At 42.8% G+C, this 20,319-nt stretch overlaps 1 protein-coding gene across 3 annotated transcripts; it reads right to left on the bottom strand.

Annotated features, from left to right (window-relative positions):
• Window positions 1-1,608: 1,608 nt before the first annotated feature.
• On the bottom strand, window positions 1,609-19,303 carry LOC110529349 (mitotic checkpoint serine/threonine-protein kinase BUB1 beta). Of its 3 annotated transcripts, none has more exons than XM_036984728.1 (23): window positions 19,150-19,303; window positions 18,347-18,488; window positions 18,048-18,107; window positions 17,611-17,755; window positions 16,133-16,329; window positions 15,737-15,876; window positions 15,252-15,448; window positions 14,908-15,008; window positions 12,502-12,716; window positions 12,022-12,134; window positions 11,286-11,419; window positions 10,809-10,843; window positions 10,570-10,632; window positions 10,311-10,351; window positions 9,829-10,064; window positions 9,191-9,360; window positions 8,385-8,525; window positions 7,677-7,765; window positions 7,141-7,302; window positions 6,527-6,657; window positions 6,130-6,295; window positions 5,576-5,691; window positions 1,609-1,907 (listed from the first exon to the last, which is right to left on the bottom strand). In XM_036984728.1, the coding sequence occupies exons 2-23, from the start codon at window positions 18,478-18,480 to the stop codon at window positions 1,775-1,777; spliced, it is 2,919 nt and encodes a 972-aa protein (XP_036840623.1). In that variant the 5' UTR covers window positions 18,481-18,488; window positions 19,150-19,303; the 3' UTR covers window positions 1,609-1,774. The 3 variants fall into 3 exon arrangements, with proteins under 3 accessions (XP_036840623.1, XP_036840621.1, XP_036840622.1); XM_036984726.1 differs by having other exon boundaries at window positions 8,385-8,534; XM_036984727.1 differs by having other exon boundaries at window positions 8,385-8,534; window positions 19,120-19,266.
• Window positions 19,304-20,319: the final 1,016 nt, after the last annotated feature.

The following is a 20,319-nucleotide window of genomic DNA, read 5'->3' on the forward strand; positions in this document are numbered from 1 at the left end:
GCAGTGATTACAGTGGTGAGTCTTTCTGGGAAAGTCTTTAAGAGCTTTCCACACCTGGATTGTGCAACATTTGCCAATTACTCTTCCAAAATTCTTCAAGTTCTGTCAAATTGGTTGTTGATCATTGCTAGACAACCATTTTCAGGTCTTGCCATAGATGTTCAAGTAGATTTAAGTAAAAAATAATTCAGCCACTCAGGAACATTCAGTGTTCTTGGTAATTAAATTGTGTGGAGTTGGCCTTGTGTTTTAGGTTATTGTTCTGCTGAAAGGTGAAGTCATCTCCCAGTGTCTGGTGGAAAGTAGACAACCCGGTTTTCCTCGAGGAATTTGCTTGTGCTTAGCTCCATTCCATTTATTTTTTAACCTTTTGGTTTTGTCCTAGCACTACACAACAGATTCAAATAAACTAATCAAGCTTTGATATTAAATCAGCTGTGTAGTATTAGGGCAAAAAAACAAATATGCACCCCTTGGGGTCACGAGGACTGAGATTGGATAACTGCTTTAACGATTACACGCATACCCATAACATGATGCAGCCACCACTATGGTTCAAAATATGGAGTGGTATTCAGTCATGTGTTATTGGATTTGCCCCAAAACAGGACACTTTGTATTCAGGACAGTTGAATTGCTTCATTTATTTTTTACAGTATTACTTTAGTGCCTTGTTGCAAACAGGATGCATATTTCAAAATATTTGTATTCTTTACAGGCTTCTTTTCACTCTGTCAATTAGGTTGGTATTGTGGAGTAACTACAATGTTGATAATCCATCCTCAGTTATCACAGCCATTAAGCTACGTAACTTTTTTGGGGTTAAAAAAAAATTAAAAAATCACCATTGCCCTCATGGTGAAATCCCTGAGTGGTTTCCTTCCTCTTCGGCAACAGAGTTAGGAAAGACGCCTGTATGTTTTCAGTAACTGGATGTATATATACACACCATCCAAAGCGTAATTAATAACTTCACCATGCGCAAAGGGATATTCACCCTCCTCCCTCCGGTGTTTGACTGAGGGACCTTACAGATCAATTGTGTGTGGTGTACAGAGATGAGGTAGTAATAAAAAGTAAAGTCCATGAAACTAATGACTTAAGCAAATGTATACTTCTGACATTTCAGCTTTTCATTTGTACAAATTTCCCAAAACAATTTCACTGACATTTTGGGGTAGTGTTTAGGTGACAACAAAAAAAAAAAAATCTACATTTATTCCATTTTCAATTCAGGCTATAACAAAATGTGCATGAAGTCAAGGGCTGTGAATACCTTCTGAAGGCACTGCATGTCAGACCAAATGTAACTTACACTAATTGGAATGTTCTAGATTTACATTTACCATGTTACATCTACCCCCCCGAAAACACACAACGCAAGTCTGGCTGGTTAACTGCAAGTGTATGCCATGCTCTAACTTAATAAGACGTAACTCAGATTTATGTCAGAACAGAATTCTCTCTGTTCATGTACCATAAAACAGTTCAGGGGTGACTGGTCTATGATCAATGCCACCAGGACAACACCCTCTACAGGCCATATATAGGCAGTACATCCTAAAAATGAATACAACCATTAAAAAAACTAAACACGCAAAACAGTCATAATGAATAAGACATATACTTTATTATGAACAATCGCATTTAACAGAAAAACAATTACATTGAAATGAGGAAAAAACTAAGGGACTAGCAAAAACATCTAGGAGACAAATAAAATCTAAATAGCCACACGGATAAATCACTGGGAAGGTAGTGCTAGGAAAGAAAACTAGGCGCCATAGCAAGCAAATGTAGACTTCTTCATGTCTTCAAGTAGCTCTGTGAGAACTGATACAGAAGGCCTGTCTCCGGGATTCAGAACGGTCCGGAAGAACTTGCTCCAAAACGCATCGCTCCGGTCACTGTAAACAAAAAGAGGGACAGGGGATGAAAGACAATATCTGCATCCCAGTAATCTAATAATGTGTCCTTTCTCAAGGCCGCATTCTCAGAGCTTGCGCTGACCAGCGTCTTCACTGACATTTTCAACCTGTCCGAGTCTGTAATACCAACATGTTTCAAGCAGACTACCATTGTCCCTGTGCCCAAGAACACTAAGGTAAACTGCCTGAATGACTACCGACCCGTAGCACTCACATCTGTCACCATGAAATGCTGGTCATGGCTCACAACACAATTATCACAGAAAACCTGGATCCACTCCAATTCGCCCCAACATGTCACAATTGCTATTGTACTTCATACTGCCCTCTCCAATCTGGACAAAAGAAACACCTACGTGAGAATGTTGTTCATTGACTACAGCTCAGCAGCGTTCAACACTAGTGGCCTCCAAGCTCATCATCCAAGCTAATGACCCAGGGACCGAACTCCTCCCTCTGCAACTGGATCCTGGACTTCCTGACGGGCCGTCTACAGGTGGAGGGTAGGCAACACACCAGCCACACTGACCATCAACACAGGAGCCCCCCCAGGGGCGCGTGCTTGGTACCTCCTGTACTCCATTCACCCACAACTGCGTGGCCGTGCACGACTCAAGACGCCATCATTAAATTTGCTGACGACGCAATGGTGTTAAGTCTTATGACTGACAACATGACCTAGCAGTTTGGTGCCAGAACAACCTCTCCCTTAACGTGAGCTAAACAAAGGAGCTGATCATGGACTGCAGTAAACAGAGGGCCGAGCACACCCCCATTCACATCAGCAGGGCTGTCGTGGAGCTGGTCGAGAGCTTCAAGTTCCTCAAAGTTCTACAGCTGCACCATTGAATGCATCTTGACTGGCTGCATCACAACTTGGTATAGAAACTACTGTCAGAGGAAAGTCCTAAAAATGGTCAAAGACTCCAGCCACCCAGGTCATAGAGTGTTCTCTGCTCCCGCACAGGAAGCGGTACAGGATAGAGGGCAACCGATTAATTGGCAGGCTGACCACCTGTTACGCGATTGCAGCAAGGAGCCAAGGTAAGTTGCTAGTTAGCATTAAACTTATTAAAAAAAACAATAAATCTTAACATAATCACTAGTTAACTACACATGGTTGATGATATTACCAGGTTACCTAGCTTGTCCTGCGTTGCATATAATCAATGCTGTTAATTTATCATTGAATCACAGCCTACTTCGCCAAACGGGGGGTGATTTAATTAAGCATATTTACAACAACAACAACAAAGCACAACCGTTGCACGAATGAACCTAACCATGAACATCAATGCCTTAATTACACAAGTATTTCATTTATTTATTTTTTAAACCTGCATATTTAGTTAAGAAATTAATGTTAGCAGGCAATATTAACTAGGGAAATTGTGTCACTTCTCCTGCATTCATTGCACGCAGAGTCAGGGTATTTGCAACAGTTTGGGCCACCTGGCTCGTTGCGAACTAATTTACCAGACTTTTACATAATTATGACATAACATTGAAGGTGGTGCAAAGTAACAGCAATATTTAAACTTAGGGTTGCCGCCCGTTCGATAAAATACTGATCGGTTCCGTATTTCACTGAAAGAATAAACATTTTGTTTTCAAAATGATAGGTCATTAATATGGTCAAATCCAGAAACTAACGCTCATATTTCTGTGTTTATTATAATTAGGTCTATGATTTCATATTTGATAGAGCAGTCTGACTTAGGCAGCAGCAGGCTCGTAAGCATTCATTCAAACTTTACTGCTTTTGCCAGCAGCTCTAAGCAATGCTTGCTTCACATCTGTTTATGACTTCAAGCCTATCAACTCCCGAGATTCAGCTGGCAATACTAAAGTGACTATTAGAACATCCAATAGTCAAAGGTCTACGAAATACAAATGGTATAGAAATAGTCAACGCGTCATAATTCCTATAATAACTACAACTTAAAACTTAACTGGGAATATTGAACCACCAGCATTCATATGTTCTGAGCAAGGAACTTACACGTTAGCTTTAAAAAATAAATTTTTTACATGGCACATATTGCACGTTTACTTTCTTCAACACCATTTTTGCATTATTTAAACCAAATTGAGCAGGTTTCATTATTTGAGACGAAATAGATTTTATTTATGTATTATATTACAATAAAAGTGTTGGTCCAGTATTGTTGTAACTGTCATTATTAAAAAATATATAAATCAAATGAATAAAAAACAAAAAACAAAACTCTGCGTCAAAATCATTAAATCGGTTGACCTCTAGTACAGGAGCACCAAGTCTGGAACCAAAAGGCTCCTGAACAACGTCTACCCCCAAGCCATAAGACTGCTGAACAGTTAATCAAGTGGCCAACCCGACTATTTACATACCCTGTGTATTATCTATCCCGATTGCCTATTCACCTTTACTCCTACCTAAATGTAGATATTACCTCTACCTCGTATCCCTGCACATACTCCTTGTATATAGCCGCTGTCATTTTATTGTGTTAACATTACTTTTTTGGCAAATCTGTAAAAAATATATGAAATAAATGTAAACTGCATTGATGGGTAAGGGCTCGTAAGTAAGCCTTTCACAGTGGACTACACCGGTTGTATTCGGCGCAAGTGACATAAATGTGTTTGATAATATGGTGAAAAACAAGAGGATTGGAAGACAGGAGCCAGTTGTGTTCCAACATACCTATATGGCTTCCTAACCTCATCATTTTCTCTCTATGACCACTTATCAGACAGCCCGTAGGGTCATCACTAGTTACCACAGGCACGAAGTCAGAAGGCCCGCTTACTGGACCAATCAGATGAGGGTGTGTGACGAGGCATATTCCGGTTGGTGGGAACTGTCTCATTTTCGAAATAGCATCGAGTTCAAGTTTGATATATAATGTGTATATCAAAACATAATACTGTGTATTAAAAGTAAAGTGCAGGAATAAATGTAACAAAATATCAGTAAAAAACAAAAAATGTAAGTCAAGGTTACATTTGTCTTCCTAAGAAGGGGGTGGATGGGCTAATAGAACATTTCCAGATGGGTTTCACCCCAGTGTTTTACCCAAAAGGCTCAGAATTAGTTTCCATCTATGCGGGCCGGCACTCAGTTGGGGCCAAAGCCAGGCCACTGGAACTTTTCAGATTTCATTAACATAACAATGGCTAACTGAACTTTAAACACCTCGCAAAGCAAAAAAGGTTGAAGTTGTCATCTTAAAAAAAATATGAAATATGTGAAACTACATTTTACTTGTGGATTTTAAAATAAAAATCAAGGTGTCAATTTGTCAACATGCCATTTTAAAAACAATGCAGATATTAAACCTATTTTGGTTTTACACAAGTAGTAAGGGCAAACAAGCTCACTAGGAGAGTTTGAATAAGACATCCAAGTAGGACTCTGCATTTAAAACGGTTGGTTTATTAGATAATAAATAAGCTAATCATTGATGAACACTAGATTCAAGCAACGCAAGTCTCTCGTCTGCATTCACATACTCCCTCATTTGATTGGTCGTTCCCCACTAACCGTAAGCCGGGGTACATGACATCACCCCCTCATCCGATTGGTCGAGTAGGACAGGCCTTCTGACTGTGGCAACTGGTGAGGACCCAGCGGCAGGACATGACAAGAGGAAACCGTAATATACCTGGGACGCGCTTCCTGATATTCCTCCAGTGTCCACATGGAGTCTTCCTTAACCAGGCGCATGGTTCTCTTCTTCAGCAGAGTGTGGACAGTCTCTGCAATGCCCAGGAGATCCACCTGTAATCAGGGAGAGTGACAGCTACTAAACTAGGGGAGAGCGACTCTCAATCGTAAATGTAGGTATCTGGTAGCTTTTTAGGATGGGTTTTATTTATATATACACGTACCACAATGGAATATTTTACATTAAAGAAAACCTAATTGCAGTGCATCTTACATAAGGGAAAAACATGATTAAAAAGAGAAACACATACAGGTGAGGTTCAAAAGAGCATTGGGGCCATGCAATAAATAAATGAATCAAATACATCCTACATAATGTAAATAAAGTATAAAGATGAAGATGGGGCAGGCCGAGGGTTTTTGGGGCATGCATATCAATTAAAAATAGTGAAACATTGACTTTATTCTTGATGTCTTTTTAGACTTTCCTCTGGAAAGCATGTAGCGATGTGACGGTGCCAACAAGAGGCTGTAGACAGGTGTGTACCGTACCTGATAGGGGCTGGCAGAGGGGGCTAGTAGATCCTGTGTGATGAAGTTCTGGGCTGCTGGGAGGATGTGTGCTGCTGTCACCTCTGGCTGAAGCTCCAGGTCCACGGAGCAGGAGAAGTCCAGTGCCACGGCAGCACTGATCTTATCCATTGGTTCATCATAATGACTGAGGGGGGGGGGGCAGAGAAAAGGAAGAATAAGACTTGACTAGTAGATTATATGACTGGATTTAAAGATCAAATACACATGTAGGGAAATGGCCCTAATGTTTATCTCCCACAGCGAGTGTATGCAAGGATGCAAGGTGAGTGAGTAAGTAATATGCCTGTATGTCAGAAGTCTGCGTTCGGAAACTCATATGCATGCGTGGCTGGACCGTGTGTGTGTGTGTGCATACCGATTCATGACCAGTGTGTCTGGACTGAGAGCTCCGTGGATCAGGTGGCAGGAGTGCATGAGTCTCACCAGCTCCACTGTCTGCATGGCCAGGGAGGCCACGATTTCCTCAAATGACTCCTCAGCCACCTCCTGTGTATGCCATAAGGAGAGGAACCACAGACTTTAACAGGTCTTTCCTATCAGAATCCTGTTCTTTACATCATTACTAGTGTTTTTTTTGCAAAAAGAACACTCAACTAGCAGTTCTTAATGGACAACTTCAAATAGAACCTCCTCGTTTCAGATCATTTTCTTCCGTTTGATGCCTACTGAACACGACCCAAGGTAGACTATAAAATTACATCTTGCAAAGGGTTTATACGCCGAGCTATTGTTATTTTAGGGGTGGGGAAAGGTTGCAAGATTGAATCCCCGAGCAGACAAGGTAAAAATCTGTCGTTCTGCCCCTGAACAAGACAGTTAACCAACTGTTCCTAGGAGGTCATTGAAAATAAGAATTTATTCTTAACTGACTTGCCTAGTTATATAAAAATGGTTAAAACATTTTTTTTTTAAAAAGCAGATTCTATAAGGGTACAATAATGCATGGAGGACAGGGGTGGAACTACCCACACGCAGTGTGCTCTGCTGGGAGGCCTTGTGGACCGTGACGCAGCCATCCTGGAACAGGAAGCAGCGCCCCGCGTCGTGGACGGGTGCCTGGGAGTCCCGGGCTAGTCGCTCCCTCAGTTGTGAGCCGATGTAGAAGTCCCACGGCACCGGGGTGCGCTCCAGCTGCACAAGGCAAGAGTGACGTGTTAGATCTCAACTCACTGGAGAACACCGTGTAAAGTAAATGTCAAAATCATCATGTTGATCTCATGGACTGTCAGTCATTGTATCCATAGCACCATATATGGACTTGATTTCTCCAGCGCCATCCCTCAGCTTTATAGCAAAAGTGGAGGGGAAAATTTTGCCATTAAAATAAAGCCAACGAACCAGCAGTGCAATTTTGCTTAATCTGCTATTCTAGAAAAATAGAGGTGGAGTCTGCATACATAAACAGTTTGAGGTGGAGCGTACATGAAGGAAATCATTCAACTCATCAACTCACATGAAGGATAGTTATTTAAATCTACTTTGAGTTCAGTCATTCACTGCCTTACCTTAATGGCAACGTCACCTCCACCTTGGCCTGCATAGATGGAAAAGTTCTCATAGTCCATCTTGGAATAGGTAGCAAAGGTGTCGTTCCCTTTAAGCAAGACGGTAAAAAAATAAACAAACAAGCGGTGTAGTATTATAATCCGTCATTTAAACCAGCCGCCCAGCCCTCACTAAACCAGCCCTCACTAAACCAGCCGCCCAGCCCTCACTAAACCAGCCGCCCAGCCCTCACTAAACCAGCCGCCCAGCCCTCACTAAACCAGCCGCCCAGCCCTCACTAAACCAGCCGCCCAGCCCTCACTAAACCAGCCGCCCAGCCCTCACTAAACCAGCCGCCCAGCCTTCACTAAACCAGCCGCCCAGCCTTCACTAAACCAGCCGCCCAGCCTTCACTAAACCAGCCGCCCAGCCTTCACTAAACCAGCCGCCCAGCCTTCACTAAACCAGCCGCCCAGCCTTCACTAAACCAGCCGCCCAGCCTTCACTAAACCAGCCGCCCAGCCTTCACTAAACCAGCCGCCCAGCCTTCACTAAACCAGCCGCCCAGCCTTCACTAAACCAGCCGCCCAGCCTTCACTAAACCAGCCGCCCAGCCTTCACTAAACCAGCCGCCCAGCCTTCACTAAACCAGCCGCCCAGCCATCATTAAACCAACCGCCCAGCCATCATTAAACCAACCGCCCAGCCTTCATTATTAGTTGAACTACCTAGAATCAGCACACCATCTTCCTCAGCCATGGGAAGGGGACCATCCTCTGAGTAGAAGTTTGGAAAGGAGCTCAGGTCCACTTGATCCAGCAACCGTTGTCTCACCCTCACACTGCAAGGGTCCTCAATCACAGGTTGTACTGCAATACCAGGAAGGAAGAACAAGGCATTCCAACATCAAATAGACTTTACTTATTCCTTACAGCTCCTAGTGAAGCCAAGAGTCTTAAATATACTAGCCATACAAAATGAATGGGCACTGGATTGAACCCCCAAATAGTCAGATTCAGCAGTGTTAAATAGGTGAAATGAAATGTCAGTGTGCAGTTGAGCACATTAATTCATAACTGATAGTTTCTTATGGACCACATGGAGTTAACAGTTACCTACTATGCACCAATGCTTCTACTGAAACATAAGATACCAATCCAAATGAAAATGTATTTTAAGAAAAATTAATAGAAGGCTTATTTTTTTGGTCCACTAAACTACCATGTGCAATACAATGCAATGACTTTTACATTGATTTGAGGTGAAATACAGCTTTCTTGGACAGCCAAAGAAAAGGCAGGCAAGAATTTATACTGGAAATAGGATTGTGTGTAATTCAGCAGTGGCAAAGTTTGTTTATTATTATTATTTTTTACATTTACGTCATCTAGCAGGCTCTTATGCAGAGCGACGTACAGTAGTGCATACACTTCACACCCCCCCCCCCCCCCCCTTCTCAGTCCCGGTCCCCCGTGGGAATCAAACCCACAACCCTGGAGTTGAAACCGCCATGCTCTACCATCCAGATACTCACTGCATGGTGAATTCTGGTCCATGGCTTCGGGGTGGGGTTCTGCGTGGCTGTCCTTCAGCCTGCCGAGGTGGTGGACGGCCTTGCCTCCAGAGTTCGTGCACACGGAGGAGGCGGAGGTGGGGCCTGAAGCCATGGAGCCCCAAGCCTCCAGGCTGGCTTCTTGGATAGGGCTGTAGAGCAAACGTCAAGGAGATGGTCACAAGTGCCCTGTTCAAATAGATATTTTCTTGACGCAATTACTGTTCTGACATAATTGGTGAAAGCAATACAATGGGTTTTAGAATGTTGGTAACACAGAGCTGCACGTTATGACCTTTCCCTTTATTTTCCATTTGAGCGGGGTTGTGTTCATTAGGCATAAAACTGAAGAAAACAAGGTGTAAAGAGGGGAGGTACTACCTGAACTTGTCCAATAAGAAAAGGGTCATTTTCAGATACATTCAAACATTTTACAACAATGTGTCCGCATCAATGAACACAGCCCCCGGCTTATCATCATGACTTGCACTGGCAGAGATGGTTTAGAATGACTCCGGGAGGGAAAGGGGACAAGCTACAGAACTCGCTGCCATCAAACCATCAATAAGGCTAGTGGACCCTTGTCGGTCGGGTCAAGTCATTGGGTGGACAAACTATACCTGAGCTTCTTCCTTCCGTCCGAGTCAGCATCAAGTTGAGGGGTAATGCTGGGCTCCTTGGTCAGAATCCCAGCGTTGGGCGAAACCGCCCTCTGTCCCATGGCGTGATAAGGAGAGGAGGCCATCTTGGCGGCCTTCACAAAGTCCTGCGTGTCCTCTGGGCTGGAGCACAGAGTCTTGTTCTTGTGGCCGCTGACCACCTCCTCGTTCAGGGACTCTGTTCGCTCTGGGAAGTTCTGGATGGTACAAGTCAATCAATCTACCTATTGATATGATTTTTTTTGTGCAACCAGGAATTTCCAACAGATAACATACGTACACTAGACTGAGCTCAGGTCTGAGTTAGCAAGACCGCACAAACAGATCTGGGAACAGGCTTTACAATCAAAGGCAGTGGATCATTGATGGTCTTGTCTGAACTGTACTAGATTAGAGAGATCACTTCGTAGCACAAGTGATCTTGTTCCAAAAACTGTCCAAACCTTAGATAATTGAGTTCGTTCAGAGAGGGGGATACTGCCACCTGTCAAAAAACACACACAAAAAAAAACAGGATCACCATTGAAGTGCATGGAAAAGTCTGAAAGAGTTTGATTAGTGTCATTGTTCCCGCATAATTATTAGTTCTCCAAATAATACTACTGTGTTAAAATAACATGTTTTAACCCATGTTACAAAACTTAACCTTAACAGTTTTAAAGTAGGTTGGCATTTAGAGGACTTGTGTACATTCAGAATTACCTGGAAACGGGTAAGGAGTCTTAAAGCAAAGACCTCTGTCTCCAGCAGGTAGGAAAACATCATCTAAAATAGCAATCAAGTCAGAGAAAGACCTCAAGTACAGGTCAAATGTCAGATAAAGGCCAAGTACAGGTCAAAGTTGATAATTGACTATCAAATAGCTATATATATTTTGTTTTACCTCACATTTTTTTTGTATGTTGCGTGTATAGCATAGATGCAAACTAAGGAACACAAACCTGGACACATGTCCTTTTCACACGGAATAGGGTTTCTGTAAAGTAAAATGGGGGAGACATTTCATTGTCATATAGCCTAATTCATGCATGTGAAAGTATGACTTGTTTGACTGTCTATGACAATGTAAACTAGACTTAAGCAATCAGGCCCGAGGTGGGGTATACGGCCAATATACCACGGCTAAAGGCTGTTCTTATGCGCGACACAACGAGGAGTGCCTGGACGCAGCCCTTAGCCGTGGTATATTGGCCATACATATACATACATCTATCTATCACTAACCCTAGAGGTGCCTTATTGCTATTATAAACTGGTTACCAATATAATTAGTGCAGTAAAAATAAATGTTTTGTCATACCCTTGGTACACGGTCTGATATACCACGGCTGTCTGCAAATCAGAATTCAGGGCTCGAACCACCCAGTTTATAATGTTTATTAATGCAGTGATACATGACAGGAGTCTCAATGGCTTACCCAGACCCATGTGCAGAGCCAGACTGGGATCCTTCATCAAAGATCTGGAAGGCCATTGCATTCGGTTGGCTGCTAGGTAGGACAGTTCCAGACCTACACTCTGTTATTTGCATGGAATCAGTCCCAGTGTCATCCTAGGAGCAAAAAGTTAGGAAAATGGTTTATTTTGCATGAAAACACTTAGACAGCAGGGTTGTGCTCAATAAGGAGAAAATGTTTAGGAACTAACTTGTCCAATAAAAAAACTAATTTTCCTGTTGCAACCCCTAGGATATTTTTCAGAAGCAGTGGCAGAGTAGAGTCTTCCTGGGGTATACATCTATACTAAATAAAAACATTAAAAAAACTGGGGAAATATTGGCTACGGTGCGCTCTACTGAACATGACCCAGATAGTCTAGTAGCAGATAATCATATTAACTATCCCAAACAAGTTGCTTTCACAGTCGACGTCAATGACCTCTGCAGTTTTTCTAAACACTTTCTAGCTGGGTTTCCTAAACAGACCTCCAACTGAAAAGAAAAAGGGATAGCAAATCACAATTACAAAACACATTGGACATTTGCAATGCAAGCTCAGATCTCTCAAACCAGAATAGTGTTCAGTAGGCAAGAAACGCAACGAAAGGGGTAGATAATAGCGGAATTTGTCCAATAAGAGACACTTTGTTACAAAACGCGTCGCTACGATGTGCCCTAATGAACACAACCGTGTATTAAGAGTGTTTGCCACTTGCCTGTTGTGATAGTTGTGGTCGTTGCTGGGATTGCTGCAACTGAAGCAGTCGTTGCTTCTCATCAATCTGTTGCCTCAGCCTCTCTTTGGCTTGGCTCTGCTGTTGAATCGTCTCTATCAAAAGGAAAGGGTGGGAATAAAGAATGAATATAAAGGGTCATTGGTGGTTGACCTTGAGGGAATATGCCAATATGAGGAGAGAAGATCATTGAATTTTTTTTATTTATTTTTTAAAGTCCGAAGACAAAAAGGGAGGGCCCCGAGTGACCGTGTGAAACAGCAGTCGAAAGCACAGTAGACCATTTTATTCCCCGACAAGATACATGAACATGGGATACACAGAGCTTTTTTTACCCAAGTATTTTGTCCAAATCTATCGGTTGTATGTCTATACTTTAAAAGATGCATTTGAAAACAGGAAATATGTAAAATGTCATGGGACATCCCAGGTATAATGTGACAGTTACTGTCCAATGGTAACCTTCGATTTCTTGCCGCTTGCGTGCGAAGTAGTGTTCGGCACGCAGCTCTTCGATGCTCAGCTCCACAGCGCCATTCAGCAGCAGCTCTTTGAGGTACATGCTCTGTTCCTTCACCCCGCCTCCTCCTCCCTCCTCCAGCACAGACTCCTCTTTGGAGGGGGGCGGGCGATCAGAGAGGACAGTGTTCACTGCCGGGTCAATCTTACACGCAGACCTGTAGCCGTGGAGAAAGTGGAGGAGATTATTTTTGCTGCATTTAGGTCAGAGATAAGACATTAGCTAGCCTACTTGGTTAGTTAGCTACTGCAAGCAAGAATTTCCATAAACAGACCATTGAGAGTTTATGCATCATCAACTTCTTGTAATTTACTCCTTTTACTAAAAACACATTTTTGACCAGAATATGCACCAAAATTAATTCTGAACAGGTAGAAAATTCATGTGAGTGTTCTTTATATGCATGTATGAACCTTACTCTTTACACTTGAGACATTTGTAACAACATTTGTTTGCAGAGTCCATCTTTAACCATGAGGGGAGTTACTCTAACCTGGCCCTAGATCAGCTGCTTGAGTCAACTTTAGTCCTCCTCCACAACTCACAAAGAAGGGGTCTGGTCTAGAGGTCAACCAATTAATCGGAATGGCTGATTTCACAATCAGTGAATCACAATCAGTGAATCACAATCAGTGAATCACAATCAGTGAATCACAATCAGTAATCGGAATTTTTGAACGCTGATTATATTGAAATCAAATCAAATGTATTTATATAGCCCTTCGTACATCAGCTGATATCTCAAAGTGCTGTACAGAAACCCAGCCTAAAACCCCAAACAGCAAGCAATGCAGGTGTAGAAGCACGGTGGCTAGGAAAAACTCCCTAGAAAGGCCAGAACCTAGGAAGAAACCTAGAGAGGAACCAGGCTATGTGGGGTGGCCAGTCCTCTTCTGGCTGTGCCGGGTGGAGATTATAACAGAACATGGCCACGAGGAGACTGCGTGGCAGGCTGACCACCTGTTACGCGAGTGCAGGCAGCAAGGAGCCATGGTAAGTTCCTAGCTAGCATTAAACTTATCTTATAAAAAAAATCTTAACATAATCACTAGTTAACTACACATAGTTGATGATATTACTAGTTTAACTAGCTTGTCATGCGTTGCATATAATCAATGCGGTGCCTGAAATTGTGTCACTTCTCTTGCGTTCAGTGTAAGCAGAGTCAGGGTATATGAAGCAGTTTGTGTCGCCTGGTTCATGTGTGAAGACCATATCTTCCTAACAAAGACCGTAATTAATTTGCCAGAATTTTACATAATTATGACATAACATTGAAGGTTGTGCAATGTAACAGCAATATTTAAACTTAGGGTTGCCGCCCGTTCGATAAAATACTGATCGGTTCCGTATTTCACTGAAAGAATAAACGTTTTGTTTTCGAAATTATAGTTTCCGGACTTGACCATATTAATGACCTACGGCTATTTCTGTGTGTTTATTATATTATAATTAAGTCTATGATTTGATATTTGATAGAGCAGTCTTGACTGAGCGGTGGTAGGCAGCAGCAGGCTCGTAAGCATTCATTCAAACCGCACTTTCCTCTGTTTGCCAGCAGATTTCCACAATGCTTGAAGCACAGCGCTGTTTATGACTTCAAGCCTATCAACTCCCGAGATTAGGCTCGCAATACTAAAGTGCCAAAAAGAACATCCAATAGTCAAAGGTCTATGAAATACAAATGGTATAGAGAGTCCTATAATAACCTAAAACGTCTTAACTGGATAAAAAAAAAGGAACCACCAGCTTTCATATGTTCTAAGCAAGGAACTTAAACAGTAGCTTTTTTTACACGGCACATACTGCACTGTCACCTTCAACACTGTTTTTGAATTATTTAAATCAAACCAAATTGAACATGTTTAATTATTTATGAGACTAAATGATTTTATTTATGTATTATATTAAGTAAAAATAAGTGTTCATTATTCATTGAGTATTGTTGTAATTGTCATTATTACAAACACATTTAAAATATGTATATATTAAGCATCTGCTTTTTTTGGTCCTCCACTACTCACACAGAAGGGGTCTGGTCGCCCTCCTCCACTACTCACACAGAAGGGGTCTGGTCGCCCTCCTCCACTACTCACACAGAAGGGGTCTGGTCGCCCTCCTCCACTACTCACACAGAAGGGGTCTGGTCGCCCTCCTCCACTACTCACACAGAAGGGGTCTGGTCGCCCTCCTCCACTACTCACACAGAAGGGGTCTGGTCGCCCTCCTCCACTACTCACACAGAAGGGGTCTGGTCGCCCTCCTCCACTACTCACACAGAAGGGGTCTGGACACCCTCCTCCACTACTCACACAGAAGGGGTCTGGACACCCTCCTCCACTACTCACACAGAAGGGGTCTGGTCACCCTCCTCCACAAAAGGCTGGAAGTTGAGCCTGCTGGCAGGGACCGTTACACTGGAGGCAGAACACCATGACTTCTGGGGAATCTGCCAAGACAAAGAACACCCCCTTAAAATGGCTTAATAATAACAGTTATAAACAGTCAAATACAAAAAGGTTCCACAGAAAATTGTATTAGTTCCATATTAAAACACAAACCCAAGTCTACCAACTCAATTCACTACTGGCAAGCTATCTCGACAAAGTCTCATAGATTAGAAACCGTGCACATTGATGCAATTTAAATGACAGGTCAAGTTATCTATGGAGATCGGCATCGGCGGTCAAACCTTGATGTCGGCCAATTGCTCAGACATGACTTGGTTCTCGTTGGCCCTGCTGCTGGGTGGTGCCATCCAGGGTTCCAGCTTCAGTTGTGCAGCTTGAAGGGAATCCGCCTGATTCTCGTTAAACCCCAGGATCGGGTTTTTCTGGATGTGGCGAGCTGACCGCCTGGGCAACTGCAAGTTCAGACTTCGAGAGTGTCCTACCAAAGATAGCAAAACAGTTGAACCGCTACATCCTTACTTTACTTTTAATTAAAGGCTCAGTGGCTTTTTCTTGTGTCAAAGTACAGCATTTCATCTGAAAATACTGCATTTTAGAACATTTTCTAAACATCAACCAAGATCGACTCTGGATCCACTTTCCTCAAAGACGGCATTGAATTCAGAACAGTGCCGATTGGCTGAGAAAGCCCCCATCTACACACCCATTCGTAGAGCAGCTACTTTGCAGCTAAACCCCTACCTAGTAACGACCACAAAGGGCTAACCTGCAGCCTCTGTTCGATTGACTGGTGCGACGGCCTTCTTTCTCCCCCGTGGTCTCAGGTCTACCATACTGGTTCTTGCTGGTTCGGGTTCCTCCTCAGTTGCAGACCAAGCCTGATGGGCCACCCTGGCCTGGAAACCACTAAAATGAACAAATAATAATCACCAAACCACCGACAAGCAAGGACAAGGGCTGTGCCTAAATCCTCATTAAATCACGCTAAAGTAATTACTATGAACTAATAGTACATTCTGTTCAGTACAAATGAAAATCTAAGTACTGTGACTTATTTGTAATGGGGCATATTGTTTACAGCCTACTCCCTTCCATATATGACATAGACAGAGGCAGACATAGGACAGCTAACAAGGAATGGACAGAGACAAGGAGCACACACTTGTGATATTGCTGAAGTTTATCCATGGGCTGGGCTCTGCACTTAAGTCCCTCACGGAAGATGGCGTCTGCCCTCTGGAAGTTGCCGTGCTTCTCGAACTCCTCCGCCCAGGCAATGTAAAGGTCAGCCCGAGTGAGTCCGATGCCGTTGTCCTGCATGTAGCTGAACATTTCCAGGGGCTCCATGCTGTTCTGGGCCTACAAAACAGCAGTGTCCATTAGGCACCAAAACAAACTCAAATAGGGAGGAACTACCTGGACTTGTCAAATGAGAAAATCTATTTTTTTTTTTATGTTGCAAAATGACTTGGAACTTTTCCGTTGCGTATCCTAATGAACACAACCCAAGTTGGGTCAATTGTTCAGAGTTCTGTATCGATGCAAACAGGTGGGTAGTGATAGCATGCAAGCCAATGTCTGTGCTTTACCCAGTAGTAATGTACAGTATATTGAACGGCAGGGGTTGGAACAGGTTCGAGGAACAGAAACCCTCAAAAAACATTGAGGAACTGAAACAAACATTTTCAAATCTTGAGAACCGGTTAATGTTATTTTTGCTCCAAAAATATTCCTAATGTCTAGTCTATAATTCAGTAATAGCTAGTAATAGCCTAAACACATTCCAAGCCACATCATGATGTTCTTTATTTTAAGCCAAGCTCCATCCATGTCCACCCTCTCTCCTCACCGGTGAACTGTCCGTTGCTCTAGTACTTGCACTTACAGTATCTGTCCATCAAACTAGCTTACCCATTCCATAGCCAGCTGCTCTATCCATGCTAATTGGTGGAGTAAATTAAATAGCCAAATGTAAAAACGATTGATTTCACTAGGCACATTTTTTTTTTATATATACAAAAAGTAACTGATACTTTTTGGGGTTCTAACTGGCTCAGAAGTTTATTCTTCCGGTCAGAACACTGAAGCAGAACAATATAAATGGGGATTATTTTCAGAATGAGTGGAAAATGTATGTTCCAAACCGTTCACATTTTCATACAAATTGATACGAGCATCTAAACATGGCTGTAAACATACATTACTACACCTAGTATTAGCTTGGGGAATGCAGAGAATATTGCTCCATTTCACTATTGTCAATGTAGGGAAACAGTGAAACTGAGCAATATTTCATTTGGATTACAATATTCCAGGCTATCCTTAGGAAAGCATGCGTTTGCAAGTGTGATATTGTATGAGTGGGCAATAAACTGCCTTAGCTCTTGCTTAGCTCAATAAACAAATTGGATATGAACAAGATCACGCATAAAATGTAGATATTCTCATTGACCACTAGAGTGTGATCATAGAAGCGAGGCACACGAGGCTATCGGTATTCCTTAATCTTTTGGTAATCCATGTCATGTTGCCGCTCACTAGCTCTGGTCCAGGGCATTAGCGGAGTTTGTCTATGGAGTTCAACGTCTTTCAATACAGTAGTGGAAGATCACGCACTAACGACCTGGACTAGCCACTCACCAAATTGATCCAGAGGTTGATGTAACGGGGGTCATCGTAGTATTTCTTGTCATGAGCAAAGAGCTGCACAGCCCTCTCCAGCATGGCCGTAAGACTGCTCTCTTTACTACCCTGGGGGTAGGTCTTGAGTGTCCATTTTAGGTACCTGCACAACACAGAAGCCAAAGTTGTGTATGGTCCCAGAGTGTGTGTGTGTGTGTCTGTGTGGTCAAACTATTATCCCGAGGGACATTTTGGACTGGAAGCAAGTTCAACTTTTTAAATCCGGTTTACCTATACAAAAGTTAAACAGATCACACAAAAACACAGATATACCATTATGGCAGGTGAAGTTAGGGAGCATGGGGAAGTGTATGTCTAAACCTCTGTGTGTGTGTGTGTGTGTGTGTGTGGTGTTACCGAGTGAGGTGAATTGCATATGCTGCTGCACATCTCACCTATCCCAGATATCAAGTGGATCATCTCCAGTGTACATATGGAGTTCCAATTCAAACGCTCTGTGGGGCACAAAACAGAGCTTTCAATTTTATAGACTGAGCCTGTGTGAACTTTTAAAGATATGCCCCATGTAGAAACTCACCAAATCCACACAACACCAAATTCTAGAACAGATATTATAACATATCTCTACACAAAGCCAAAACAGAATAGCCCGGACAGTGATTCTTGACCCCAAACTTAAAATGGTTGAATATAGCTAGCTAGTAACATTGTGAAGACAGCGTTGTTGACATACTGTCTCTGTTGCTGGATGGCTGCATGACAGGATCCCTCTTGGTGGCTGAGGTGCAGACCAGTCACAGCCAATCCCTCTCTCAATGGCTGGGTGTTCTCTTTACACAGCCCCCGTTCTGCCTCCACCTGGGCCATAACCACAACTTTGAAAGAAAAGGGGATGTTCACTAGCTAATTACTTTAAAATGCTAAAAAAGTAGCCTACAATCTAGATTACATGATGACACCAGTGTACATGACGCCATACACACTTCACTAAACGTTATATTGGACGTATTGTACTGAATTTGTCAGTGTTCCTTCGACATTACTAACGCTAACGTATATTAATTTACGACTAGAATACTAAACAAAAACACTTACACTTGGTAATAGTAACGCAAGCTAGCTAACAGTTAGCATGTGGCTGAAGTAACATTTACCGTTTAGTCAATTAGCAGACGCTCATATCCATTGACAGGAGAAATTAGGTTTAAGTGCCTTTATCGACAGACTTTAGGCCAACTTAGAATTTTTATAAAACGACTCATTTGCTGATTTAACTAGCCAGCAATCTGCTGTTCATGACACACTAGTTAGCTAACTTTCTTGGTTTGCATTTTGTTATTTTAGTAATGAAACGCCACTACGCTAACGTTAGTTTGGCAGCAACACAGTTATTTTATAGCTAACGTTAGCTAGCTTAAAGAAAGGGACCGGTCGAGTTAGTGGTAACTAACGTTACATACATTATGTAATGTACAACTCAAACTTAGCTAGCTAAAGACAACTTACAGTTTCTGTAATTATACAAAATATATTCACCGTTTCTCTTCTCAAATCTTAAAATGCAAAAGTTGGCTACAGCTGGTTACGCCTGTGTTTTCCACACATTTAAAATGAACCGCCAGCAAAGGACGAACGCGATTGGATTATTTATTTTTTGATCCGCCTATTCGTGTTCTTCTTCTGTGGGTTTATGGCGGACTACAACCCCAAAAATGTGTGTTGCCGCCACCAACTGGACGGGTTGAAGCCAAAACAAGGTCAAAAGAAAAGCCATATGTTATATGGAAACTAACTTAATCCACCAAAATAAAAATAGTACATTGACAAAGCAAAAAAAACTCCCACTTCTTCTTTCTTTCAATTCTCCATATCTCGCTTCTCAGGCTCTAGGGCCTGAGAGGGTGGTACGGCTCTAGGACCTGAGAGGGTGGTACGGCTCTAGGGCCTGAGAAGGTGGTACGGCTCTAGGGCCTGGGAGGGTGGTACGGCTCTAGGGCCTGGGAGGGTGGTACGGCTCTAGGGCCTTAGTTGGTAGTACGGCTCTAGGGCCTGAGAGGGTGGTACGGCTCTAGGGCCTGAGAAGGTGGTACGGCTCTAGGGTCTGAGAGGGCGGTACGGCTCTAGGGCCTGAGAGGGTGGTACGGCTCTAGGCCTGAGAGGGTGGTACGGCTCTAGGACCTGAGAGGGTGGTATGGCTCTAGGGCCTGAGAGGGTGGTATGGCTCTAGGGCCTGAGAGGGTGGTACGGCTTGTGAAAATATTCCATGTAACTCCTTCCCAGGAAATCTTTTAGCCCCAGGAACCTCTCTGCCGCTTCCACAATGATTTCCATCTTCTTGGACCTTCTCTCCACCTTGGCAGTGCCATTTATCACCATAGGTATAATGGCCACAAAGTCCACCCTAACATTTTAAATGTCAGGATCCTGCAAGTGAAAGGGAACCCCTGCAGCCTGGAGTGAAGGCCTATTCACCACCATGGACTCCTTTCACACCCTCAACCCTTTTAACAGCTGCTGCATAGCCCTGACTTTGGCCACCTCATTTTCTTTGACCCTTGTGGGGCATTTGAAAGACTTGGCTTCATGGTTCCCACAACAATTACAACATTTTCATCACTTTTATAACATATACTATGATATTTTCCACAAATTTGACATCTCAGTTTCTCCCTTCTGCAAACACTCAAAACATGACCAAAAGCTTCA

The sequence above is a fragment of the Oncorhynchus mykiss genome, chromosome 8 (assembly GCF_013265735.2).
Source record: "Oncorhynchus mykiss isolate Arlee chromosome 8, USDA_OmykA_1.1, whole genome shotgun sequence".
Classification (NCBI taxonomy): Eukaryota; Metazoa; Chordata; class Actinopteri; order Salmoniformes; family Salmonidae; genus Oncorhynchus; species Oncorhynchus mykiss.

Excerpts from the sequence above, each read along its gene's own strand:
- LOC110529349 (XM_036984726.1), bottom strand. The coding sequence starts at position 18,480 with ATGGCCCAGGTGGAGGCAGAACGGGGGCTGTGTAAAGAGAACACCCAG. Across the intron at positions 16,330-17,610 it reads TCAACCTCTGGATCAATTTG|GCCCAGAACAGCATGGAGCC; the intron begins GTGAGTGGCTAG and ends GCTGTTTTGTAG. Across the intron at positions 15,449-15,736 it reads CAATCGAACAGAGGCTGCAG|GACACTCTCGAAGTCTGAAC; the intron begins GTTAGCCCTTTG and ends TATCTTTGGTAG.